The 27,563-nt window shown below is 41.2% G+C and overlaps 1 protein-coding gene across 2 annotated transcripts in view; it reads left to right on the top strand.

The window, feature by feature from the left end:
* The window catches only part of WWC2 (WW and C2 domain containing 2), a 116,392-nt gene that overhangs the window by 85,220 nt on the left and 3,609 nt on the right, over positions 1-27,563 (top strand). For both annotated transcript variants that reach the window (XM_033160114.1, XM_033160115.1), the window contains 11 exons: positions 2,191-2,314; positions 4,273-4,353; positions 4,457-4,543; positions 7,598-7,790; positions 9,915-10,079; positions 11,550-11,731; positions 13,040-13,238; positions 15,591-15,752; positions 20,283-20,375; positions 21,700-21,942; positions 24,275-24,402. In XM_033160114.1, the coding sequence (XP_033016005.1) occupies positions 2,191-2,314; positions 4,273-4,353; positions 4,457-4,543; positions 7,598-7,790; positions 9,915-10,079; positions 11,550-11,731; positions 13,040-13,238; positions 15,591-15,752; positions 20,283-20,375; positions 21,700-21,942; positions 24,275-24,402 (1,657 nt within the window). The remainder of the gene's footprint in view (positions 1-2,190; positions 2,315-4,272; positions 4,354-4,456; positions 4,544-7,597; positions 7,791-9,914; positions 10,080-11,549; positions 11,732-13,039; positions 13,239-15,590; positions 15,753-20,282; positions 20,376-21,699; positions 21,943-24,274; positions 24,403-27,563) is intronic.

Raw genomic sequence — 27,563 nt, 5'->3', positions numbered from 1 at the left:
GATTTCACTGAGAAATTTAAGTATGTACTTAGTTCTCTCTCTCCCCTCATTGAAATCATTTCCCCCCCCCCCCACTGACTTTGACTTTTTTATTTTTGCAACATCCATGTCTGCTGTCTCCTGCATCTTTATATGGTGTGGGGGCCTTGTCCTCACACATAGGTTTTCCCATGCCAAATATCTTTGGGAGTAACAGAGTTAGAATAACCATGAAGTTCTTCCACAGACAGTCTCTGTCATTGTCAAAGTCGATTTCAGACTGCTGCGGTTATTCCTGGGGGTAATCAATAAATCATGTCATCACCTTCACCCCTCTCAAAGTGGTGGAAGAAAAAGCACTTCATCATCAAGGAAAAAGCATCCCCACTGCTACAAATGAAAGGAGAAATGCAGCAATCAATCCTCTAATCTGAAGCCTTAAAATTTAAACATCTTAACAAGATGTAAAGTCATGACTCAGGAGGGGGGCGTAATGCATACCAATACACTTGGCTCCTTGGCAGATGAAAGGACTCCTCAGCCTTGCAACTTATTATATTACAGGATGCTGCTTACAGTGAATGTTTCTTGCTCTCTGCAGGAAACTCTAGCTCATGAATGTGAGCTGAAGATTGAAATTAAGTGGTGGTTGGTCCTAAAGACTCTCCTTAAGTTTTGATAGTAGAGTCATATCACATTCGGCAGAACATATCACTGCTGAAACAAAGGCAGAATTGGAATTAATTTCTTATAGGGATTTTGGTAGGAAGAATTATGTATGATATTTTAATTCAAGTGTGGCCAGCCAACTAATGTCATCTGACCTGAAGCACTTGGGCAGCCTTCTTCCTAAGGAGAGATGCCTTTTCAAACGTGAATTGCCCTTCTGTCATCCATTCTGCAAGCTCCTTTCATGTGGGAGAGGAGCAACACCTCTGAAAGTGTACATCATCCAGGTGTGACCTGCCCAATCAGCACTTTCAGAGCTTCCTCTTCTCAGGTGTAAGGTTGTCCAGTGCTGGGCAGTCTCCTATCTGTGGTGAATTTTGGAGATGCAGATTGGGGCATCTGACAGCCAACCCAATCAGCACTTTCATAGGCATCTCTTGGGCCACTGAGCCACATAAAAAACCAGTCCCCCAGTTGATTCGCTCTGTCTGTGGTTTAGTAACCTTTGATAGGGCAAAGGACAGGTTCCCCAATCCTGTCCTAATTGCTAGGTGTGGGGACTGATTCACTTGTTGGCCAAGTTGAATGGGGCCTTTGCTCTAACTTGGCCTTTAGACGTTCCATTTGTAAGGCTCGTCAAGCACACTGCTTTATAGTATTTCTCAAATAGAATGTGGTGGCAAGCTTGAAAGGTCGGGAATATTCATTTGTAGCTAAGGACTTGGAATAATGCTGATGGGAAACTGTTATGGGCAAGTTAACAACGGTGCTAGGCTATGAAGCTGATCAGTTTTCACAAAAGCCCTAATGAAAGTATGCAATACATTTGTTTTCCTCTAGTGTGTAGGACAGTGTTTTTCAACCTTTTTTGGGCAAGGGCACACTTGTTTTATGAAAAAAATCACGAGGCACACCACCATTAGAAAATGTTAAAAAAATTAACTCTGTGCCTATATTGACTATATATAAAGTAATTCTCTTGAATAGGAATCAAATAAACACAATTTTTCCCATGGCACACCAGGCAACATCTCGCGGCACACTAGTGTGCCACGGAACAGTGGTTGAAAAACACTGGTGTAGGAACCTACAAATGGATCATTCCCAGACCTGAGATTGGTCACATCAAGGGCAACAGCATTCCCTTTTTATTTGTTTGGTGGGGGTATTGATTTTTTTTTGGGGGGGGGAGAAGTTGGGATATTGTGATAAGATGCAAAGCAAGATAGTCCTCCTTTACCTTTAATGGTTGTACAAAAGAGAATTTTTGTGGCGGTAGCTTTTTTCAGCCCTAAACAGCAAGATGCACTTAACACATTCTCTCTTCTGTGTAATTGTAGATTGGGGTTAAAGGGGAGTCCTGGATCTAAAAAGGTGTGGTGCTGTTTCAGTAAATAACAATAAATGACTTGTGATGAAACGAGTTACTCTGCTTGATGCCCAAGATGCTTTTCAACTTGACTGTGACTTGCAAGCTTTTGTGTATACACTTTCCAGATTGATAGAACCTAAAAAAGATTTTCTTCCTTCTTGCCTTCTTAGGTGTTGACTTACCAAGAAGAACAGTAAGTCACCACCTTGAGGAGAAGGCAGGGTGTGTATCTGCTGCAGTATCTGACGAGTCCATGGCTGGAGACAGTGGTGTATACGAAGCTTCTGTAAAACAGTAGGTTTAAGGCAGAATTCCATTTATCTAAAACTAAAATTTGAGCATCTGGCTCCGTCATGTCCAGGCATTTTGCAACAATTTGAAAAATAGTATGTGGGGCTGAGTCGAAACAATTTATCTCATTTTGTATTGGTTCCCCACTCCCTTTGCTCATTTGGGTAATTGTAAACACCTCACTATTTTGATGATGAGCTTCCCCTGCTGTTTCATTGCCCACACAATCCTCAGCCTCATTTGCCCACACTTACCGGCTATTGAAACTTATGTCATTTTGTCAATAGCGTCACAATGCTGCATCTGACATGATGGTGTCACACAGATGCCACTTACCAAAATAATGTGAGTTGCCACAACCAATCATATTAAATTGCAATGTGGGTGAACCAAGGCTATGGATTGAAAGGACAAAGAACTTTTGAAACTGTACAGAAACAAACATCAACCAGGGGACCCAAGGAGTACTGTATAAGAAACAAGTATAGCTAGGGGTTGCGGGGTTGTAATTTTTTGGGTATTTTGAAACCATTGGCTTGAAGGACAGATTATAAATATGTAATAATAATATAAAAGGAATATCAACTTTGCAAAAACCATACTGCATGTCCCTAATTTAAATTTAATAGTGTACTGTTGAAACATCTGAGAATTCAAAGGCAGGATTAAAATATTAGTATTAATAGTAATTAACTTACATGCAGACCAATCTGAATCCCTTTTTTTCACTGGAGCATCTGCAGGGGTCTAGTTGTGAGTTGAGGACCCGCCCCCTTCTTGAATAAAGAAAGACACGAGGACACAATGTATTTAGGTTAATGGGCGAGAAAAGGCCACAACTTTTATTGGTTACAGCATGTGAGCGGTATTGGCTTCAGCATTGGATCAAGCAAGCTATACATGACTCCACCCGCTCAGCGGGGAATCACTCAAGGGTTAACAACCAGAAGGTGGAGCCTGTTGATGCAAATACAACTGGAAGCTCCCCCTGACGTTACAGGGGGTCGTGCCATGGCCCTAGCCACCAGCAGGGCATCGGACAGGATCCACGACCGCCGGATTCCTTTAACGGAATACCCAAAAAGTAGAGGGGTAGGCGTTGGCCTAAACCTTGCCCTCCAATACACCATACATATTCCAATGCCTAACCGCCAATACCAGAAAAGTTGTGACGATTTGCTACGAGGTAGGCAAAAATTCAAGAGGCTGGAGCCAAGGCAACCAACCAGTCCATAGCAATGTCAAGAGCATGGAAATGACCTAAAGGGAGGGGGCCGAAATGCCGCCCGCCCCCCCGCTAATGCGGGAACCAGCTCACGCTCACGTGCCTTGCTGCTGAGTGTTAGAATTGCTCCCATCGTTGGCCTTTCATTCATTCATTCATGTTAGCACAGAAAGAGGAGAAAGAAGATACTACTAGTAGAGACTGAAAAAATAATCTAACATCCCAATGCAATGCTTTCAAGAACAAAGGACTTTTCATTTGTTGTTTTTTAAAAAGCTTTTTTCTTGTTTCAAAGCACATTTCTTTATAATAATCAGAATAAATGACCTAATAAACACTGGAGGGTAAAACACAATTTTATACAATTTGTGGCCAACTGCAAGCACGTTTGAATGGGGGAGTTTCTAGTCCTTGTACTGTATTGATTTGTTCTCTCTTTGTGCATGCAAGCAATTATAAACGATGATGACCCTTCAAGGGAGGATCCTCAAATAATTAGCCATTAGTGAGATCAACCTTAGCAATACTTCCTTCCTAGATCCACAAGGAAGTAGCTGTTTTCTGTCATCACTTTTTGACATTACATATGAAACTAAAAAATCCTAAGCATTGACTTGAACAGTGCATTTGGAACAATCTTACAGTTTTGGTATAGAATAAATAGAATATATTACTGTTCAAAGGTATAAATGTTGGTGTGCCGTGGCTATTCAACCTTTTCTCCTCTCTCCTCTAGACCAAACGATAGTGAAGAAGTTGCATATAGTGAAGATGATACAACAGTTCTAGAGGCACCTCAAGTGCAAATAGGACTCCGGTAAGTAGGCGCATGTGAAAAGTCAGGCTATTCCTTGACAATTGCAAATGTATTACAAGTGCCTGATGCAGGGTCTTGTTTTGTTTTTGTCTCTTCTTAACAGATACGATACAAACAGCTCAAGTTTTGTGGTCATTGTGGGGCAGTTACAAAATCTTCATGCCCTTTCTGTATCCCCTGGCTCCAAAGTGTAAGTAAAGTAATCCCCGGATTACGGTTTATCACATTTTTTGGATCCATGGGCATATTTGGAATTGGGAGAAAGTGCTGTGGGCACCCCCCTTTCTGGCTGCTTATCTTTCATCACCTCCCCACAAACATACTCCCCCACAGACATGCCAAAAGTCAATGATCTTTGCTTTTCTGAAGAATCTGGGTAAAAGTTGGACCCAGTAGAATTATTTAAGGGTGTTTTTTTTTAATTCTGTAAAGGTTGATGTCTTATTTCCAGACTGGATAAATACTCACATAGTCTTTAACAAGATGGCGGTGGTGGAGGAGGGAACCTAACAGATGCAAGATTACACTTTCCCCTTCACACCAAAGCCCTGCCATGTGACCCCGTCCTTATTTTTCCATTCCATTTCAACCTTAGAAGGTTCTGTGCTCCTTCTCTGCGTCAAAGAATCACCCATCTTCTTTCTTCACCAAGCAACAAACAATGCCCTGTCCCACAAATAAACAGGAAGATAGGAAGATATTTTTCATACCTGTGAGGTTTCAAACTTGCCTATACACAACTTTTTCAAAAGGTGGTCACAGAGCTATAGGTGAACCTAGCCAAGGTGTCCCAGCACCTTTTAAGTTCCTGTTGCTTTTTGGCCTTACCTAAAAAGGACACAGGTGTCTATAGTTTAGCAAAGCCCCATACATGATATATACCTGGATTTTTCTAACTATCAATTTGACAGGCAAGCAGAAAGTCTTCTCCAGAAGGAGCTGACCTTAAACTGACTATACCTTTTGAGTTGTATCTGAGATTCATATGCTACCTGGAGACCATTTTAAACATTCATTGTATGTGTGTAATGCATTTGCATTTCAAAGGGAATGGAGTTTCACCTTCTCACTTGATAAGCAGAGCAGCGCCTTTTTGTGAAAGCATGAAATGCCTCTTTTACTGGGAGCACTTGTTTCCGTCAAGGTAGCTTAATTTGTGGAAATATTTATGTACTGAAAGGCTGCTTTCTACATCACAATATGGTCTGGGAGTGCTCCCACAAGACTTAGGCTGTGTACACATTACCGCTTACTCTTTCTCCAGCTCATTCCCACCACTGGGAAACCGAGTAAGCCTGACAATAAGCCACAGTCCATAGGTATATTGTAGCTTCTTGAGAAATATTCCCAGCTTGATGCACTTTCCCTCAAACCAGCTTTCACCCAATTGGAAAATGGAAGCTGTGGTTAAGCGGAGGTATGTACAGTTCTGGGTGCCATTACATGTGCACAGATAACAGCTTCGGTGAATTGGGAGTTCAGCATGGGGAAACAAACCAGGTAATAGGCATCAAGTGACGACATCCCTTCCCCTTCTCTGGTTTGTATAGAAAAGTAAGAACAGGACTTGAAACACAGCGGGGAGAAACAACCTCACTGTGTTTCAAATGACTAATGCAGTGTTTCTCCAGCTGTTTGTTTGTTTGTTTGTTTTTTACTACAACTCCCATCATCCCTAGCTATTGAGGGCAGTAGTCAGGGATGATGGGAATCGTAGTCTGAAAACAGTGGGAGATCCAAGTTTGGGAAACACTGCCCTAATGTGTACATAGCCTTAGGAAACACAATGTGGAACAGAGAGCGAGAGAGTGGTTTCTATTTTATCCCTCCCTGTTTTGTTTCAAGCACGCAGTGTTGTACAAGGAGCACTCCCAAGTTGCTGAGCTGTATTGTGGGATGAAGCAATATTACTAGCATTTCTTTAAGCTTTAATTGTGTGCTTGTGGCAAATCAACAAAAGCAGCTGTTTGGGAATAGCAGCACTAGCTATTTTTCAAACTGTAGGTGTGGATGGGGTTGATAACTGTAAAAAAACTGGACCATAAAAATATTGGTTGACATGATTATATGAGTTGAAGATATCTGAGGAAGAGTCTTAGGATTTTTTTAAAAAAATAATAATTTCTTTGCCACTTTTCATTTAAAAATATATCCCAAGGCAGTTTACAACAAAATAATAGTAATAAGACCATAGAAATGCAATAGTGAAACTCCACAGTTACAGTCCCACAGTTTCTAAAAGGTGGCATCAGGAAATGTTTGTGCAAAACGATGGGTTTTTGGTTTCACATAAGATAAATAATAAAGTGTCTGTGAAAAAGGCAGTATTTGTAAATAACTTATTTTGTAGCATGATCAACAGAATTGTTCCAGAGGTCTGCATTAAAAAATAATAATCCAAGAGCAATATGAGGAGAAAGTGTCCTTTGAAGTAGATTACTGACCTACACGATTTCAGCTGGTCATTGGGGTACAGGACCAATAACAGAAATGTTAGTGGGAATTGGACAACTTTATATGAAGGATTGAAGATTGTGGAAACTCCTGCTGGCTGCTGGGGATTGTATTCACATGCAGCTGGATTTACACTGATATTTCATCACCTGTCCCTGGAAACAGTCAAAAGGGATTGTGTGGAGGGAGAAATGGCAATTTGTATGTGTGAACCAGCACTCAGAACCTGCTAAACACTCTTAATATTTCTCTCGTCTCCTCCATTTTCTGTCATTTATTCTCCTTTACTTCTGTATTTTAATCTATGTATCAGTATTCTGTTTACAAATCACAACGTTTCATTTCACTGTTTCTTATTTCATTTCAAACTCTCGAATTTCTCTGCTTTATTTTCCTAGCCCTTTTTGCATCTTTAAAAGACTTTCCCAACTTTCTAGCATATCACTATCAGGATAGTATTTAGCATCCTAACATATTCCCCGCTATTTCCAGTAGGATAACAGACTCTACAAATTCCATCTGTGATTTGTGAGCTCTTCTTAACTCCCACCCACTCTTGAGTTTCAGCATTTCCATTTCCATTTTCACTATTCTTTCTTTTTTCCCTATTTTCCCAATTGTGACACACCTTTACTATTGACATCTATAAGGCAGTGGGCACTGAAGTCTCTGCAGTTGAACATAAGACTTATCCATGAAATAAGACATTTCTTTTACAAGTATTTTGCACAGGGGCTTTGGGATACTTGTTTGAATAATCTTTTGAATGTTTTTTCTTCCCACCTCCTAGGTATTTTAGAGTTGCAGTTCTTCCCTCTTCCGCTGACATCAGCTGTCTTTTCCGCACGAAAGTCCACTCTGCTGCTGAAACTCTTTTATTTAGTGAGATGTTCAGAGTAGCCATTTCCCAGGCATCTTTGCATCAGAAGACTTTGAGAGTGGATGTCTGCTCTGTCAGTAAAACTCGTTGGGAAGAATGCCTAGTAAGTATTCTTTATTATTGGTTTTGTTTGATGTTCTTTTGTTTTTTCTCATGCTGATGGATAGGAGGCTTCTGAGGCATGCATTAGCAACCTCCGCAGGACTTAATATATTCATCTCTGATATGGGATGATTGTGGAATTTAGATTCCCTTTTGATCACAGTATTACAGAGGTAGACAATTTGTTCAGTGCTGAGGGCTTCATTGAAAATGCATCATAAGCCTGAGGGCTGCAGCTAATATACATATTTTAGACACATGTAATAAGCATAATTTGCATATGGTTTTAATCGGTGTAGTCAATGGCAAGCCAAGCTACAATGAGCTTTGCAACAAAATAGTGTGCTCCAATAATGGCAGCCTTTGGTTCAGCCTCTCAACTCAATTTTTTACATTTCAGCTTAGAAGTTGAAAACAGTAAGAATTTTTTTTTGGGGGGGATTTGCTACTATTTGCATTTTTTCATCATATTCTTCTACATCTCTCTCCAGCTGTGACAACTAGAAAATTTGATGAAAACCGAAAATCCTTTGTTTCTAGAAGATATGTAATCCACATGGAGTAGTTATCCCTTTGGCCCTAAAAAAATTGTATATCTTTAGGTTGCAGGTAGATGGACAGGGTTGAGTTTTTGTTGCTTTTATTTTGACTTCCTGTCACATTCACAGGGTGGGAGGGGATGATGGAAGATTAGAATTGAACCTACTAAATACTTAAATGCCAAACAGTTGGTGCAATTGTTGTGCTTGCAGGAAGCAAACTTTTGTCTACCGGACAAAAGTTTGGAGAGAGGGAAATGCCCCTCCGCAACACAAGCACACAGGTTTATTTATTTTGAGAGGCTAGAAGCACTGGAATGTATTTTACGTTTGTGACACCTGTTTTCACTCCATGGCTGACACGATTCTGTCTTACTGTGGCTCTCGAAAGCCCCACTGACATGAACAAGAAACACACGAGTTAAATTCTTAAAATAAAATTTTGGCGCTGATGCAGTTTCCTGGCCTACCTTTTATGTTGATATCTGTCAGCATTGACCCACAACACACATCAATACAGAAATGATGTGCAGCCTAGAAAACTGCAAAGCTAATAAGTTTCTTCCATTCACCTTTGTGGTTCGTTTACTAAAGTGCCTTATACCAAATTGCTCCATGGAGCCCAATATTGCCTACAGACAATCTTTTTCCAAGACAGAATTTCCCATGCCAGGGAACTGAGCCTGGGAACTTGTGCAAGCGAAGTATGGGTTCTGTCACTGAGCTCTGGCTCCTCCCCTACCTCAGTGGCAAAGGTGCATCAAGCAAAATGGTCACATTCCCCCTGGATAAGAGCACCCTGGTAACAAGCTGATTGCTCTGTTTTTTGTGTGTGTGTTTCTCATGCTATCATTGCCTCAGTAACTGTTCAGTGGATAATAGTATAACGGAAGCATATTGATTAATAACCGTGGACACTGCTAGAGTTTAAAATGATGGTGCCTAAGGCATGTTGCGCAATAGGGCTCTTCAAGCCTCCGAATAGGAGGCTGAATTTTCTTTTCTTGCATATAAAACCACATTCTTTCCTCATGATGGACTGATGCCAGGGGGGGTTTTTGCCCAAGGCACCAACTTAGTACTGTTTCTTGCATGGATCTGTTATATTTGATTAGATTTACAGAATTTAAACTACTACCTATATATATATTTCTCCTTGTGGGTATGCATTGTCTGGTCCTTAATATTTCTAGATTACAACACACCTCCTTTAAATCAGGTTGTCCCCACATTGAGGGAAAACACAATAGCTGCAAAAGACTGGCTATTACCAACCAGTGAAGAAGATCTGGGTCCCAGGAGTCCTTAGCTGGGACTCCTTCTGAATCCCAGTTGCTTGTGGGTTTCCCACAGGTAGTAGTCGCTGTGAGAACAGGATGCTGGGCTACTGTAGATGTGGCATTGTCCTGTTATTATGTAAGAGGTACAGGAAGTTAGAGGCATTTGAGGAGCCAGTGTAAAACCATGTTGACATATTTGCATTGTTTCATCAGGGAGGGGGTGTTGTATCTATTTAAATTACTGTTATTTTTATTGATTTGATTTTCTAAATAACCAGTGAATTATCATTTCACATTTCTATGCAGGCTGGAACTCAAATAAGCCTGGCAGACTTGCCATGTTCGGATGAGACTTCTACTCTCTGGTATAACTTGCTGGCTTACAAGCAAATTCCTAGGAAAAAGAATAAGGAACTAAAGGAGGATCCTGTATTTGTACCAAACAATCAGTTGCCTGGCTCCTTGGACCTGGTGAGCAATGCGTGATGACTTCTGAACAGGAGACTAGAAAAATAGAAGCAGCAACAGTGAAGCAATTGTACTGTCTAATTATTTGCTCCCTCCTGCTGCTTTTGTTAGCTGACTGCCATATGGCCTGAGTGGAGGTGTGTAATTTGGCTTCTAAGAACCAAATCTACCTTGTAAAGGGGGGGGGGACACCTGCAAGCCGCATGTTACCACATTGAAAATTCCCTGTGCATAAAAAACACAACACTAGCTCATCATGGAGAAAGCTTAGGTTACTTTCCACAGTGTTATTTGTTTTGTTTATTTAACAAAATTTGTATTGTATTGTGTTCCTTTTTTATATAAAAAACCCACTTGTAAGCAGTTTGCCACAATATAAAATAAACATTAAAAATGGTTGATGGAAAACAGTTAAAAAGAGGCATTAAGATATTCAAAAGATAATTAAAATCAACAGAAGCTAAAGAAAAGCTCAAAACTTGTTAACCTCTATGTGTCTGGATAGGCTTGCCTAAACAAAAATATTTTAAGCAGGTTTTGAAAAGAGCACAGTGATGGTGCCTGTGGAATGTCGATAGGCAGGGACTTCCAAAATGTATGTCCTGCCCACACTAGAAGTTGGACGTCTTGCAAGGCCGGAATGAGGATTAAGGGGCACCTGTAACAATGCCAGTTCCACAGGTCGAAGCAGTAGAGTGTGTGCATATGGCATGAGGTGTTCCTCCAAGTAAACTTTAGGGCTTTATATACTAATAGTAACACCTTGAACTGGTAGCAGTGCTGTTGTTTTTACATGGAGTTCAGTTATTCAACACACACACACACACACACACACCCCTTCCGTCTGTACTTGGAAACCTATTCTCAGCTACAAAGTGCACAATTATAGTGGGCCATCTTCTTTATGCGTGATAAAGAGTAAGAGCATATCCTGCCTACCTGGCATGCGTAGCCCTCCTCAAACATGTATAACATTCTTAAAGGCACATAAAATCCATCGCACACAGGCCCGATCACATGATGGCTTCCTAGATTTTACCTGGAATGACAGCTTACAAGATCCAGGCCTTCCTGCATTGGATTTAATGAACGTGTTGTCTTTTATGAACATTATGCTCATGTACGATTGTCCCACTTCAGCAACGTGGGAAGGGAATGAGCATTCCTGTTCGCTACTACAAGTCAGGGAACAGAGCCAGAAAAAAGTTGTAATCTTACCTGGATGGTTGTCATTTATGAATGTCAGATACTTCTGTAAAGTTTGCTTTTGCCAGCTTTGAATAAATGGCAGCTAGTTTTTTGCAGCATACAGTTAATACATAATTTTGCACCAAAGAACCACAATATATTTCCTTTACCATATCCTTTCTGAGATAGGCATTGTCTGTTCACAACTATTAACAGGGCAGGTTTTATAAGTAACATCGCTCAGTATGTCATCTAATGTAGATCTGCTTCCAATGTCTCTGTTAGGATGCCGTGTCAGCATTACTGGAAAGGACATCAGCAGAGCTGCAGGCAGTAGAACAAGAGTTGGCAGAGGAGGAAGATGAAGAAGATGATGAGGAAGAAGAGGAGGAGGAGGAGGAGGAAGAAGAAGAAGAAGAAGAAGAAGAAAAGGGTGTACAGGAGCCACAACATGTTGAAGAAGACTGGTAGATTGATTTTTTTAAAAATACTATTATTTATAAAGCAACATCAAAAACAAGGCTGATCACTGAAAGAAACCTCTGCTCACCACCTGCTCCTCATGCTCGTAAAATTCTTACCCTTTTAGACCCCTTGGTGGAGAACTGCACGTTTCACTTGCTGTTTTCCCTACACCAGTTTCTCCAGTGCTGAAGAGAGAAGCTGTTTTTGTTTGTTTGTTTTAAATTTAAGTAGCATTTTGTGTCTTTAGTGGGAAGCGCAGCAGGAATTATGAATGGCATATCCTCTGCACACGCTTCCACCGTTGAGTCTGCACACAATTAAGATTTCCAGGAGACCCACACCCCTTGGAATCCCAACCCCCATTTCCCCTGCCAGCCCTGGCACCATGCTGTCTGCACATGAGAAGCGTATTTTCAGAGGGGAAGTCTGGTGGACCTGTATTGGCTCTCCCCATGAGTTTGTGGGTGGACAGCGATGCAGCTGGAAGGCAAAGGTCTGCTCTCTCTCTCTCTCTCCTTAATAGCACAGAAGCTAATGACTGAAGGGACTACAGCCCACTCCCCATGTGTAAGAACCTGTGAGACCTGTTGGATCAGACCAAAGGTCCATTTAGTCCAACATCCTATTTCCCTCAGTGACCAGTCAGATTCTTCCAAGAAGCCTATACGCAGGTTGCAAAGGCACTAGCACCTCCCTTTGGTTTTATGCTATTTAATGACATAAAACAATGAAGATGGGTATTATCTCTTCTTTGGAGCCAGCCTTGCATTGTCTACAATAAATGTAGAGTTTGGGTGATTCATCTTTCAGTAGAGATGTTATTGAATGTGGATTAATTGCCTTGTGTTAAGATCTCATGTAAAAAAAAATTAATGCAGGTGGAGTGCCCCCCCTTCATGTTAATATAATCTTGATATCTATAGAGAATGTGAAAAGAATTAGTCTGTATTTGCTAGCTCTACATTTGCTGGTTAATAATCATGAGAAAGGTATCTTGCATCTCTCCATTAGAACCATCTGTGGATGTCAAATGTACTGCGCTTTTGTCAGAATGTTCTAAGGGAACCGATTTGCAACAGACCTTTCTGTTTTTCTTGGAGCGGATGACTAATATAATGCATTCACATGCCGGATCATGAAAGCATTGTACTGAAATTCTAATCTACTTCTGGCTGAGATAATGTGTCGATAATAATATATCTTTTGTGCAGGGTTCAGATCCCAGGCATGCCAGTATTTTTTCTTTTTCTTTCCTCTTTGCAGGCCTTGTCAGTTTTCAAGGGTAAACTTGGGTTACTTTGTTCTCACAGGCTAGGAATGCTGGCAGAGGCATCCAGTGAGATTGTGACAGAAGAAGAGGACAATGTTAAAGGGGCAGAGGGAAGCAGATACTCAGATGACAACAGATTCTGCCTTAAACTGGTAGAGGAAGGTGAAATCAAGCACAGGGAAGACAGAAAACATGCACCTGCGTGTCACAATGAGCAAGCAACGGCACCTCCCATACTGGTGAATATTTTAGATTGTTTCTCTAATGCACCACAAAGAAGACACTGACATCCTGTGGCTGTGCTTGGTCGAGCAAGGTGGTGTGTTTAAAGGCAACAATGTTTGTCATAAGGAATCTGTTTATTTTTTTTCAACCCTATGTTAATAAATGAAGGCCTGGTTTGCATGTAACATTAAACCATAATTCAAAACAAACCATAGTTTAACGTGAATGAGCACATAACTCCACTGGAAAAGAAGCACAAGCCAGAGTCTGACTTGTTGTGGTGTCTGGACCCTGTCACATGGTTTGTTTCCTTCCAAACACAATGCGCAATCAAAAGCCAAGGTTTGTCCTTTGCGTATTGCTTGTGGTTTGGGGCAGTGCACCAGGAGTGGGAGGGGTGTGCATGCAGTGAACACCAGCATGTTATTTTTTTTATGTACGAACCTGGCCAAAGTCAGCTCAGCGTTTAAACTCTCCATTGATTTCTAACAGGTTCTGTCCCCCCTGGCAAAGTGATCCTTTTTTTTTTGTTTTGTTTTGTTTTGATATACAGCAAAGGGGGAAAGCAGAAAAGAGATTCTTAAGTCCTCAAGAAAAGCATTCAGCTTGCTGGTTAACATTTAATGTTTATTTGGGAGATTATTCATGTTTAATAATGAATGTATTAAATATTTAATAGGCTATTTTAATGTTTAAGCTATACTTGCATACACGGATGGTTTAATATTTTTGTTTTTGCATTTGTTATGAAGTTTTAATAATAAGGGCTCAGCGCTTCAGAGGAATGCAGGAGAATTGTGTGTTGTGTGTTTAGGTTGTAAGCTTTAGTCAAAGAATTGGTGGAATTAAACAGTGAAAAAGCACTTTTGATCAACTAAAAAGGTGTCTCCCAGTTAAGGAAGCAGTACCTCTGGGGTGGGATCCAGACCTGATGTTCTGTGAGTAGAAGGACTCCTTCTATGGAGGTCAAATGGATCTAGTGAGACTCCCATTGCGTGAAGTGGATTCTGCTGTGGGCAGAAGGAGTGGGAGGGTGATTTTCACCAGTTTCCCTTTCCCCTGCAGTTCTGAATGGTCCTCCAACCCTCTGGATCAGGTTTTTGTTTTGTTTTGTTTTGTTTTTGTTTTTTGTGAGGGGAGGGGGGGAGAGATTGGAAGGGAAGAGAGAATATAACCCGAAATCAGCTCTGCGTCTTCCGCTAGATTTCAGAGTTCCACTTTATGCAACTCTGCATCCAACCCACTAAAAACAATTATTTTAATTACAAAAATTATGGGTGGCAGGCAGCCTCTTCAAAGAGGCACTCCTCTTCCTTTTGCATGAAGGAATGGCTTTGGAAGCATGTGAGTGCAGTATCTGTACTTTGATCAAGCATCTTCTTGCTCTGATCTTGAACTGCAGCCTGATTTTTACAAATGGCCCTGCCTGCGCCCCTTCCTCTTATTTTTCATTATTTTACTTTCCGTATAAACAAAGTGATCTCCTTTTAAGTACCAAATGATTGTTCCTTCTTAGCACCACAGCTGCTTATTTGGAAAAACCAAACAGAAACAGAAGATCTTGATAAGACCTCTTGGTTATATAGAGTCTTGAGCTATGTCTCAGAATATGTTCATTGGCTAGAACATGTTTGATACCTCCTGACCACTTATGGCCTAAGTTTCCTACATTTTTTATTGTTCTACAAAAATAATATACACATTTAACAGAAAACCTGAATGATTGGTCCACATTCTTGTAGTACCCCACTGAGAATTTTAGCAACAGTAGCCATTTCTGGTTACTTCCATCAGTTCTTCTAAGAGTTGGAATTTAAGTAAAGCGGCGGGGTGTGTGTGTTGTTTTAGAATAGGAAATATGTTTTTAGCCAGTATTTGTTTCACCACCTTTAGAGAGGACTACAGCATTCCTGCAGTTAGAAAACGGTAGGCCTCACTATAAGTGTTACTTTTAAACAGACAATATGACTTCATTTACTTAAAATTGTCTCCAGCTTTCATTATCCTGCAAGGTTTTTGTTTCCATTAGTAAATCAGAAACTTCTAACCTGAGGTCTGCCTTTTGTCCCTTGTTTCAGCCTGAGTCACAAGCCTTTAATATCAAGTGCAATATGAGTAGGGGAAATCATTGTTAATTAAGATTCACATATCATTCAGGCAGGTGAGTGTGTGATGCTTTGTGTAGTAAGATTCACACATGTCCCACATTGAAATAGTACCTTCTGCCTATTATTGCTGAGTGGTACATTGGATTCTTTGTCTTTGTCTTTATCTTAACTAATTTGTGCCAGAATGGGAGGGAAAGCAAGCTTCGTGTGGAGGTTTTGGTTTTAAGGATTGAAAACAATGCACAATATCCTCAACAGGTTGATAAGGAAACGAACACAGAAGACAGACGTGAGGGTGTGGCTGTACGACCCAAGGACAGAGCCGGCCTCAAGTCTCAGCAGCATCCCTTTGTCAGGAACAGCATGATAGTGCGCTCACAAACTTTCTCTCCAGGCGAGCGGAACCAGTACATCTGCAGGGTAAGACAAAGAGTGTTCTCCACGAGGTCCCATTAACTAAAAGACTCATTTAACTTCTTTGGCAGTAGCACGCTACTGGCAATGAGCCATATACTGACAACCCGGCATCCATCTCTCAGCTGCTAAGCTATAGCAAGCTTGTCACTCTTGCCTGTGGACTTTAGAATTTGCTGCTTGCCATGAGCGAGCATGGAGCTTGTTGCTGCTGTTGACATCCCCTCACCCCACCCCACTGACATAAACACATTCACACATTGCTATATAAACAGTACACACTTACTTAGGAGACAGGCTGCACTCAGGCATTTAAAGCACAAGGCTTCTGCCAAAGAATCATTGGCACTTTAGTTTACCCCTCACATAGCTACAATTTCCAGCACCCTTAACAAACTACAATTCCCAGGATGCTTTGGGGGAAGTCATGTGATTTAAATATACCAGGGTACACACAGGCCTCAGCCTGAAGTCAGTAAGACTTGCTTCCAAGAGTGTAGAATTGCACTGTAATTCCATATGCCAGGAGTAGGGGGCCTTTTTCAGTCTGAGGTCTGCATGCTCTCCTAGGCAGCCTTCTGGTATCTGTGTCCCAATGGTTGGTGGTGGTGGGAGGCCCCAAAAATAAATGCAGGCTAACACACCTAACTTCACATGTATACTACTGGAGTGTGAATTGGTGGTGACTGATCTGGAAAAAGATATTGAGGCTGTAGCAGATAACTCAGTGAAAAGTTCAACCCATTATTCAGCAGCTGTGAAAAAAGTGGATTCCATGCTAGGGACAATTAAGAAAGGGATTAGAAATATAACTGCCATTATCATAATGCCATTAAACAAAGCTGTAGTGCAACCACACTAGGAATACTGTTCCAGCATCATAGAGTTGGGAAAGGTGCAAATAAGGGCAACCAAAATGATTATAGGGCTGGAGCAACTCCCCTGTGATGGAAGGCTACAGCACCAGGGCTTTTTAGTGTAGAAAAAAGGCAAGTAAGGGGGGTAGGCTCAATGAAAGTTTATAAAATTATCCGTGCTGTGGAAAAAGTAGATTGGGAGACATTTTTCTCCCTTCATAATACTGGAATCGGGAGGCTATCCAAATCAAGCTGAATGTTGGAATACTTAAGTACTCTTCACATGGCACAGATCAGCTAAAGGATTTAGCACCACAATATATGTTCCTGGCCACCTGCATGGATGACTTTAAGACAAATTAGTGAAGGATAAGGCCATTGAAAGACGCTAGCCACAATAACTATGTGCTGTCTCCAGTATCAGAGGCAGTATGGTAGGATCCAGCAGGGCTGCTGTTATGTTGTTAAGTTAGCGGACCAATGGATGCAGTTCTTACCCCTGCAGAGCAGGCAACATTCCAACCACACAAAAGCAAAAGTTTCTACACCACAACCACCCCACATGCACACATCTGCCCATCCAGGCAGGCAAGCAAGAGGCATTATTACAACATAAGGACACTTCCCAGTCAGGCAAAAGCTTTTGTGGAGGGCCCAGATTGTGTGCGATGGAGATGGGGAAGGGCTTGGGAAGAGCCCCAGTGGCTGGATAGAGATGCCTAGATGGCTGCATTGGCCTCCCCTCAACCCTCTGATAATCTTGTCTTTTTTCCTGTGGCAACCTCTGCTAATGCAATTGTTTATATGCAACATGCTGCTTCTGTGAGATTTCTAGGAGTATGTAATTTTGAAATTAATATATGCAATGTGGAAATGGCACTTCCTCTGACTGTGCTGTTTCAGAAATACCTTTTCTGGAAGAAGCTGTACCGACACAGTTTCCATGGAGCTCCTTTAGTTCTGAAGCAACAGTTTACCCATTATCATAGTAGTGCTTTCAAACAAACTGCTCATGTGAAAACTGAGACGGTAGAGTTACATGAGAGACTTGCAAATAATTAGTGACTGAATGTATGAATATTCAGTTTGGCTTCTGTTATTCTGAAAATCGCTCCTTATCCTTCCTTCCAGTTGCAGAGGGTTGAATAATTTCTGTCTGATTCTGAAATGCTAAATATCTAAAAACTGGATGCTAAACAAAGCCTTGTTCTTCATACTTCATATAATATCATCTTTTTAGCTGTTCTTTAAATCTTTCCTAAATTGAACTGGGTCTTCATTTGGGGTGTGGAGAAAAGCTATTGTAATGTATAAATCAATACCCCTACCTTTGAGGTGCTAGTAACCTTCCATCATGGATCCAACAATTTCAAAATGGCAGCCATATTTGTGCTGCGGCATTGTATGGTCGAATTGTGGTTAATTTTTTTTTCAAGCTGTCCTTCCCTCTGTCTGCAGTTACTAACTGGACTGGCTTTTCTCGAATAGAACTCTCAAGGCTTGAGCCCCCTCAGTCTCAATCCAAAGGAGGGACTAGGAGAAAGGTGGCAAATATTGTTAAAGTAGCTACTGGCATAGCATGCAGCCATACCTAAGAAGTGGGCCCGAATACTTCCACACACAAAATGGTGAATCTTTGAGACAACCCAACTGGAGGTCCAACGTGAATGAACAAGAGGTAGCAAAAGGCCTGTAAAACTCTACATTGCCTTGCCAGAAAGGGACACTTGGCATATATATGCTGATAAATACTTGATCTATCTTGGTTGCCTTTACACAATCCCACTAGGTATCTCATTCAGACTATTAACCTTTACACACACACACACACACACACACACACACACACGTCCCAATCTTATGCCCTCCTTTAGAGGTTTCGCCCAGATTGAACATATATTTAGCACTTTGGGAACTAGGTCAAAAGTCTCTACTAAAAGAGTTTATTTTACCAAACTGGGAAATGTGGTTGATCTACCATGATTAATTCTTAACAAATCTATGTTGGCTGCTACTAATCGCACCATTTACCATTAGATAATTGCAGGTCGTTTTAATATACTTTTTATTATATATTATCCATCTTTCTTTAAAAGTAATAATTCTGCAAATCGTATAATGGGAAACTGAGCTTCTGATTCTGTTTGTACCTCTCCAAATGCATAAGTGACATTTAAGCAATAATGTATGGCATTATCATCCATGATCGCTTAACAGCGTACTTCCTAGAGTAGGAAAACTAATGTCTCTTTGGGGAGAGAGAAACCTATATCACAAAGCTATTTTTCAAATGCTAGCTACATCAGTGTATTTTAAGACTCAGAACTTCTTAATTATTAAAAATTCTGTGGTATAATTCTTGTAAATAATGTTTAATATGCCTTCTAGAAGAACTGAAATGTATATCTTACATGTAGTTTCTTTTCATTTAAAGTTTAATATGACATTTTTGTTTATACAATACAAAATCAGTCCCTCGGTGTTACCCTGTCTTGGAATGCAACCCATTCAGGATATACAGCAGGAAAAATGAGATTATTTGAAAGGGGGGTGGTTAAAGATGAGACAATCCACAATTAGTTAATAAGACTGGAGTTACAGTTCAAAGAGATCCAGAAAGTTGTTTGTTGCTCTTGCACTGTGATATCATTCTACGTGGTGTTTCATGGAATACATCGGAAACACAGACAGGATCCTTCTCACAAGGACCTTTCAATATAAGACAGATAGTGGAGAAGCAAACAATTCTGTTTTGAATTGGTTGTATTCTTAGGTCTGAGTAAAATACTCACTGCAGTCAACTGTAATAATACTAAATCATGGTTTAGCGTTCTATTAAATGCAAGCAGCTTTGAGTCTTGGGCTTACATATGCTCCCTTTCCACTCCTTGGGGAGAGGGTATTGGAAGCTCCCATTCCTTGTTTGCATGAAACCACAGTTGACTGTTTTGTTCAAACAGCAAATTCCAGCCTTTGGGTTGCTACTAAATTTGTGCAGAAGCATTCAGTTACTATTTCCAAGGGCGTGAGGAAGGAATGCTTGAGCCCAAAGCTTGGACCTGTAATGCTACACCAGTGTTCTGTATAAAGAGTAGATGATCAAGCAAAGGTCCCAGTTTGGTGCAGAGGGAAAAGTCTAACATTATGTGTGCCTATGTAAGCTTTTTTTAAAAAAAAAAAAAAAATCAGTTTTCAGTACATAGCTTCTTAATCCATTGTGCACTTTCCTGCCCCAAATTTTCTGCTTAGAGCTCTGCTACAATCTGTAGAACATTAAGCGCAGTGACTGAAACTTCCTCAAATGAACCAATATAAAGAGTTTCTTGGTGATCCACTGACCAAAGTTTCCTTAGAAACTTTCAGACGATTTTCTGCCTTAGACGCTCAGGTTTTGAAATTTGAGGGCATCAGAGCAGTTGGTGATGGCTTCTATGTAAACACTGTTTAATGTAAGGGAATCGAGACACTTTTCCGGGTTAATGAATTATTGTTAATCAAACTCTGGCTTTTTAGCAATTCTGCATTTATTACTAATAAGACTAATGGTGAGAGTGTAGGCACCTCCATTAGTAGCCTACATGCAGTAGTTACTCTTGGCAGTTTTAACACTAGGAGCTGTTCCATTTCAAACCCAATCACTTTATGTTATAACTCTCTTGTCTGTTCCTTGTTTTGACAGTTGAATCGAAGTGATAGCGACAGTTCAACCTTGGCCAAAAAATCCCTTTTTGTGAGAAATGCCACTGAACGGCGGAGCTTGAGAGTTAAAAGGGTATGTGCTGTCTGACCATTTGCTGCTCACTTTTCCATTTCATTGCAAACACTTTGCTAGATTAAAGAGTTTCTTCCACAAACTGAAGTTGCTTGCTGTGGTGTATTCTCATTCCAGGAAGCCCTGGCTTCCCATTAATATTTGAATGAAGCCCAAAGGAAGTTGTGGCGTTGATCTTCTTTTTTTAGCCCAGTTGTGCTTTAGTTGTGCTCAGATTGGGGAAACAGTGAATTGAGCTAGAGAACGACCTGAGTCAGAAAATCATGGCTGCTGCCAACAAGCTTACAAGTGGTTGAGAAGAGGGCACCATTTGCTGTGGGGTAGTGCCTGAGGGAGTGGGGACTAAATTCTTATTTAATGATTTCTGGGTCAGCCACTTTTTGCCTACAACTTAACTTCCACCTAGGACCACTATGAGTAAAACTCCAGGCAATTGCATTTCAGTGCCTAGTAGTCAGTCGCCATCTTGGATTTGCCACCAGTGTTCTGCTCACTGCTGAGCACTTGGTGGGGAGATGGTCACTGCCACAAAAACAAATTCCAGGGATGTGCTTCTTGGTGTAGTACAATTTAAAAAGGGGGGGGGGGAGTTGAGCAAGGCACTTGTTGGGGGTCTCATGAAATGGCACTTGCCACAGACCTCCTCAACCCTGGAGCCTGAAATGACCCTTTCCCTGCATCTACTGCTTTTCCCTTCAAGGTGGTAAATACTGTCTGGGAATCCCAGGTGGAGGTGGAGGCTGCAGGTACAGTAGTGGATGAGAAAGGAGTTAAGGGCCTTCCCTGTTGCAAAATTTGTTCCTAACATGTCATGGTCTTTGCCTGGAATCATAGAGTTGGAAGGGACCCTGAGGATCATCTAGTACAGCCCCCTGAAATGCAGGAATATGCAGCTCTCCCATATCAGGACCAAACCTGCATCCTTGGCATTATCAGCACCACACTCTAACCCACTGAGGAGAAACTTCTTAGTTTTCAGGACAACTGAAGGATAATGGCACTGTAGCATTTAGTCTGACCACAGCTTTGTGTGTGTAAATGTGTACACAAAGTACGTACATATGTTTAATATTATTTATTGAACTTTGTGTTTTTTTAATTAAATGTAAACTAAAAATGACTTACAATATAATATAAAAATGAAAACCAATATAAAGCTAAAGCAAAGTAAAAACTGAAAACACTGATATACAGGAAAAAAGCTGTCTAATACAAAAAGATCAATAAATTTGGCGTGCTTTATGTAGGTATGCTGACATCACCTTGAGAATTTTTCATTCCTGGTTTTAAATTCATATGTTTTTGGAATTCCTGAAAACTGTAGCCTGCCTGCCAGCCTAACATGCGAAGAGCAACGCAAGAGTGCCCTGTTCGCACCTCTCTGGATTTGGAGCTGGACCTCCAGGCTTCTCGCACACGGCACAGTCGCCTGAATGATGAACTGCAGATGCTGCGTGACCTGAAGCAGAAGCTTGAGGAGATGAAAGCAAGAGGAGAGACACAGCTTCCTCCACGGGTGTTGGAGGATGAAAGGTTCCAGAAGCTGTTGAAACAAGCTGAAAAACAGGTAGAGACATCAAATTGCACATCTCTAAATGAAAGAGAAGCAATCACATGAAGGTACAATGGGAAATAGCCAGTGCTTTTTTTCTAAAAATAAAATGTTTAGGAGTACTCTCATTTTGGCTGCTCCCCCTCCCCCCAACCCCCGGACGAGGGACTCAAGGCGGAGGTGGCTCTGAGAGGACCGGAAGGCCCCCCAAGGACAACGGTGGCGAGGTCGGCTTGAGCAAGGAGGGGCGAGCGCTCGCCGGCTGGCTCTAGCCGAGGAGGAGGAGGAGTGCCGTTGCCTCCACCATGGCTGCCCCAGATTCCCCTCCCCGGGCACCGGCAGGGAGAATGACAGAGCTCCAGTCTGTGCTGCTACTGCGGAGACAGCGGGCATGTCAATCTGTCTGTCGATGGTCAGGGCAACGCAAAATATTTAGGGGCACACATCCCCCTAGAAAAAAGCACTGGTTATAACCAATGATGTTGCTTAGCTGATGGTAAGGCTTCCTCAGCAGAATGGGAAGGGAAGCAATTCCCAGCAATTGCCCTTTGCCCCCTGTGCCTCTCCCTTAAATCTGCAAGTGGAAGTCGCTAATGGAAGAGGAACACTGGATGCAGTCCAATGGGCTTAAACATACCTAATTCTGTTAGATGTGGGCTAAAGGTGGAGGTCAAGGTACCCCTGACCATTAGGCCCAGTCGCGGACAACTCTGGGGTTGCGTGCTCATCTCGCTCTATAGGCTGAGGGAGCCGCCGTTTGTCTGAAGACAGCTTCTGGGTCATGTGGCCAGCATGATTAAGCCACTTCTGGCGAACCAGAGCAGTGCACAGAAACGCCGTTTACCTTCCTGCCGGAGCAGTACCTATTTATCTACTTGCACTTTGACGTGCTTTCGAACTGCTAGGTTGGCAGGAGCAGTAACCGAGCAACGGGAGCTCACCCCATCGTGGGGTTTCGAACTGCCGACCTTCTGATCGGCAAGCCCTAGGCTCTGTGGTTTAGACCACAGCACCACCCACATCCCAGATGTGGGCTGTTATATCCCATACAGAAGAAAAATGTTCCAGTTGGTATTTTGTCCCCTCACCCCCACCCTTAAACTTATTTTAAATACAGTGGTATCTTGGAAGTCAAACGGAATCCATTCTGGAAGTCCGTTTGACTTCCAAAATGTTCAGAAACCAAGGCGTGGCTTCCGATTGGCTGCAGGAAGCTCCTGCAGCCAATCAGAAGCCACGTCGAACGTTCGGGTCCCAAAGAACATTCGCAAACCAAACACTCATTTCCGGGTTTGCGGCGTTCAGGAGCCTAAACATTCGACTCACAAGGCGTTTGCAAATCGAGGTGCGGCTGTATCACAGTTCTAAAGTTGATTTTTTTGTTTGTTTGTTTAATACTGAGTGCATAATTATTATTTTTTGAAGAGCTAGAAATGAGAACCTATTCTGAAGTCTATAAAATTCATTTCTTACTGTTGAAGTCTATGTACTTCTATAGATCTTCAAAAGCTTGCTTGGATCATCCTCTGCAGTTTTGCAATGTTTACTCCAGAAGGCAAAGCTGTGCTTACTGTAGAAATTCGGTGTCCATTAAAATGCAAAAGTCAATAGGCACTTTAGGGCTTTTAGTGTACTAAAGTAAAAAGTTGAGACAGGCAGTAAGATACCAAATACTTTATTAACACAGCAGGGGGCATTTAATAAAACTAATCAACATCACAGGAAGTAAATAAATGAAAGATGGTTTGGGGTGTTTGAGATATTAGATACTCTTAATTGCCACAAGGGTTTTCAAAACACTTGGCTGAAGAACATTGCCTGATTATAAAATCCAGACCATACCTGCTTCTTAGTTCATCCTAAGGACTGATTTTAAATGAGATACTGGGTGTGCAAAAACAGGCTTTGCGTGGCTTGGCATCTCATTTAAAAAGCTTTCCATCCATCTGCCAGCCTCTGCGACACAGAGCTTGCATGCCAATAGAGCTGCCTTCTGGGCCATAAGCTTCAGATGCACCAGCACATGGATTAAAAGCCCTTTAAAGGACATGCCAGGAAGTTGTACATCTTGTTTAAAAATCGGCCCCAAGTCATTTTAGCTGCAGTGCCAATATGTCTTCTTTTGTAAAATGAACAATGCACAACTTCCAGCTGCCGTTTGCACACCTCTCCTCTGCTTGCAATTCCACCCTATGTACCATTAGCATGTTGTGTTGAAGACATTTTGGGAGGTTCTCTCTCTCTCTCTCTCTCTCTCTCTCTCTCTCTCTCTCTCTCTCTCTCTCTCCTTGAATCTTGTCATATTGTCATTTGGTACCTGTTAGCTGTAATTTTGTTCCATCACCAGGCTGAACAATCAAAGGAGGAAAAAAAACAGGGTTTAAGTGCTGAAAAATTGATGAGGAAAGCGTCGAAGGATGTGTGCCGGTTGCGAGAGCAAAGCCAGAAGGTGCCGCTGCAGGTGCAGTCATTCAGGTAAAGAGACCCCTGATTCCTTGGAGCTGGAGAAAAATCTGCAACAGTTTCTCAGTTGGCCTTCCCATCTTATGTATGCACCTTTCTAGAATTAGTTGATGCCATGGGATTAACTATTCAATAAATGCAACTCAGAGTGCTGCATATTCTTAAAATAAGATGTCTTCAGGGCATGCTTTGTGATGTGGTTTCTGAGCATTGGGAAGAAGGTGCAGTGATTGGAAGTGGAATCTGCAGCTCCGAGTGCTGGAGCTAAAGGCATTAATGGTTTCATCAGTAAATCCTCACCCCAGTTTCATCCATTTACGAGCCAAATGACTTCAAATAATCCAGAGGAAACAGCCATCCAAATAGACATAGCTCTGTGATTCCCCTTGGCAGAATGCAAGTACAGTGGAACCTCTACTCACAACCACAATCCATTCTGGAGGCCCGTCCTTATGGTGAAACGGGTCGCTGGTAAAAGTGCTGTTGTGCACAGGAGCGTTCGGCGGCAGCCTGCTTCTGCGCAGGTGCAGACTGGTAGCCGCTTCTGCGCATGCACAAATCATGGCAAACCCGGTGTTTCCTTCCGGGTTTGCCGCGGTTGCAACTTGGAACGGGCCTAAGTAGAGCGGGATGTAAGTAGAGGTTCTACTGTAGAGGTGTAGTAGAACTGATTTTATTTTCCCCAACTCCAGCAAGAAAACAGATGTTTTATGTCCAGAGAGCATGCTTGCTGTTTTTCTACTGGCTGTAAAGTTCCCTCAGCTCATGTAATCTGCAGCAGATAGGACTCTTGGTTTGTAGCAGGAGACTCAGGTGGTCAGTATGCATACCAAATGCATGGGGAATGACAGGCAGGCAGACACAGACATTCAGCTGGCTAAATAAAGATTTGTCCTGAGAACAAAACCTAAGTGGATTGACAGCCTGAATAAATACAGCAGTGCAGAGTTAGATACCAGACTACCTTCCTTAGTAAGGCTTGTAGTCCCAGACAAAGAGATACGGTGGAGAAAGCAGACAGGAATACCATGAGGCCCTTGATAGAGGGAGGGAAGTCAAAGATTCACCCAGGTAGCCTTATTCAACAGTAGCTAAGGTAACCATTGAAAAAGTTCAAGGGAGGGCTGAGGCCTCTATGATTTGAGCCCTGCTCCAGTAGTACAATTTAATTAATAATAATAATATTTTTTAAAAAAAAAAATTATATTTTTTATAAAGATTTTATTATTTTCCATTAAAACAAAGAAAAACATAGCATAAACATAAACATAAACACCATAAAAACACAATACATAAACACAATAAAAACCATAACAATATAAACAAACATAAAGAAAAACATATACTAACCTTAACCAACACTTATCTTTGTAATTCTCTTATTGCATTCTTCTCTATTCAGGGGACTTCCCCTGTTCCCTCCACTGTCTTCAAAATCGTATATATGTTATAGGTAGCTTTATATCTTATTCCATTAACATTTACCATATTTCTTGATTCACTTAGCTTTACTTGATCAAATATAAATCATAACTTAGACATAAAAATCTTAAAATACTTTTTACCAATTAAATCATTCATACAAAAAATTTCTTCTAAACAGTTTTAACTAACATAACCCTGCTAAAGCCAATCTTCTGCTTAATTCTGCTCAAATATTCAATTTTACAGATTTAACTAAATAGTCTTTAAATTTTTTCCAATCCTGCAACACCTTCTCCTCCCTCTGGTCTCGGATTCTGACGGTCAGTTCTGCGAGTTCCATGTAGTCCATTAGCTTCATCTGCCATTCTTCCACTGTTGGGATCTCTTCACCTTTCCAGGTTCTTGCCAATAAAATTCTAGCCGCTGTTGTGGCATACATAAAAAATACTCTGTCCTGACTGGGTATCTCTTCATTGGTCATGCTCAAGAGAAATGCCTCTGGTTTCTTACTAAAGGTAATTTTCATTACCTTTTTAAGCTCATTATAAATCTTATCCCGGAAAGCATTTACCCCTGGACACGACCACCACATATGAAAAAAGGTACCTTTCGCATGTTTACATTTCCAGCACACATCTGACATTTTAGTATTCATCTTAGCTATCTTAACTGGTGTCAGATACCATCTGTATACCATTTTCATTATGTTTTCTCTTAAACTGTTACAAGCAGTAAATTTGATACCTTTCTGCCACAATCTCTCCCAGTCATCCATCATAATATTATGTCCCACATCTTTCGCCCAATCTATCATTGTCGATTTAACCAATTCATCTTTCGTATGCCACTCTAGCAACAAATTATACATCTTGGAAAGGTTTTTAGAGTTCGATTCGATCAGTTCTGTTTCCAGTTTTGATTTTTCCACTTGAAAACCAATTTTTTTATCCAATTTAAATGTTTCATGTACCTGGTGATATTGCAGCCAGTCGGGGACTTGACTTTTGACTTGATCATAGCTTTTCAGCTTAAATGAGTCCCCTTCCTGCTGCAATATGTCCATATATCGTAACCAACTTGCAGACATATTCGGTCTTTTATAGGCCTTGGCCTCCACTGGTGAAATCCATCTAGGAGTCTTTCTCTCCAATAAGTCTTTATATCTTATCCAAACCTGATACAAGGATTTTCTAACTATATGATTCTTAAAAGTTCTGTGGATTTTAACCTTGTCGTACCAAAGGTATGCATGCCAACCAAACATATTATCATATCCTTCCAAGTCCAACACGTCCACGTTCTCTAGTTTAAACCAATCCTTCAACCAGCAGAAGGCCGCTGCTTCAAAATAAAGTCTTAAATCCGGCAGGGCAAAGCCTCCTCTCTCTTTAGAGTCTGTCAAAATCTTAAACTTGATTCTAGGCTTTTTGCCCTGCCATATAAACTTCGATAGGTCCCTTTGCCATCTTTTAAAACAGTCCAATTTATCCAAAATTGGTATGGCTTGGAATAGAAACAGCATCCTTGGTAGGACATTCATTTTTACCGTTTTTAAAAATAAATAAATAATAATAATAATTTTTATACCCCCCCCCCCAATCTGACTGGGTTGCCCCAGCCACTCTGGGTTTCCATCACATACAAAAACTTAATACAACATCAAACATTAATAATAACAATCTGATCCAATATAAAAAGTCACAGTAACTTTAAAATAGACAAACTTATATAGCAATATTCAATAATCC

The sequence above is a fragment of the Lacerta agilis genome, chromosome 9, assembly GCF_009819535.1.
Source record: "Lacerta agilis isolate rLacAgi1 chromosome 9, rLacAgi1.pri, whole genome shotgun sequence".
Taxonomy (NCBI): Eukaryota; Metazoa; Chordata; class Lepidosauria; order Squamata; family Lacertidae; genus Lacerta; species Lacerta agilis.
This window is presented reverse-complemented; position numbering and strand designations above follow the sequence as displayed.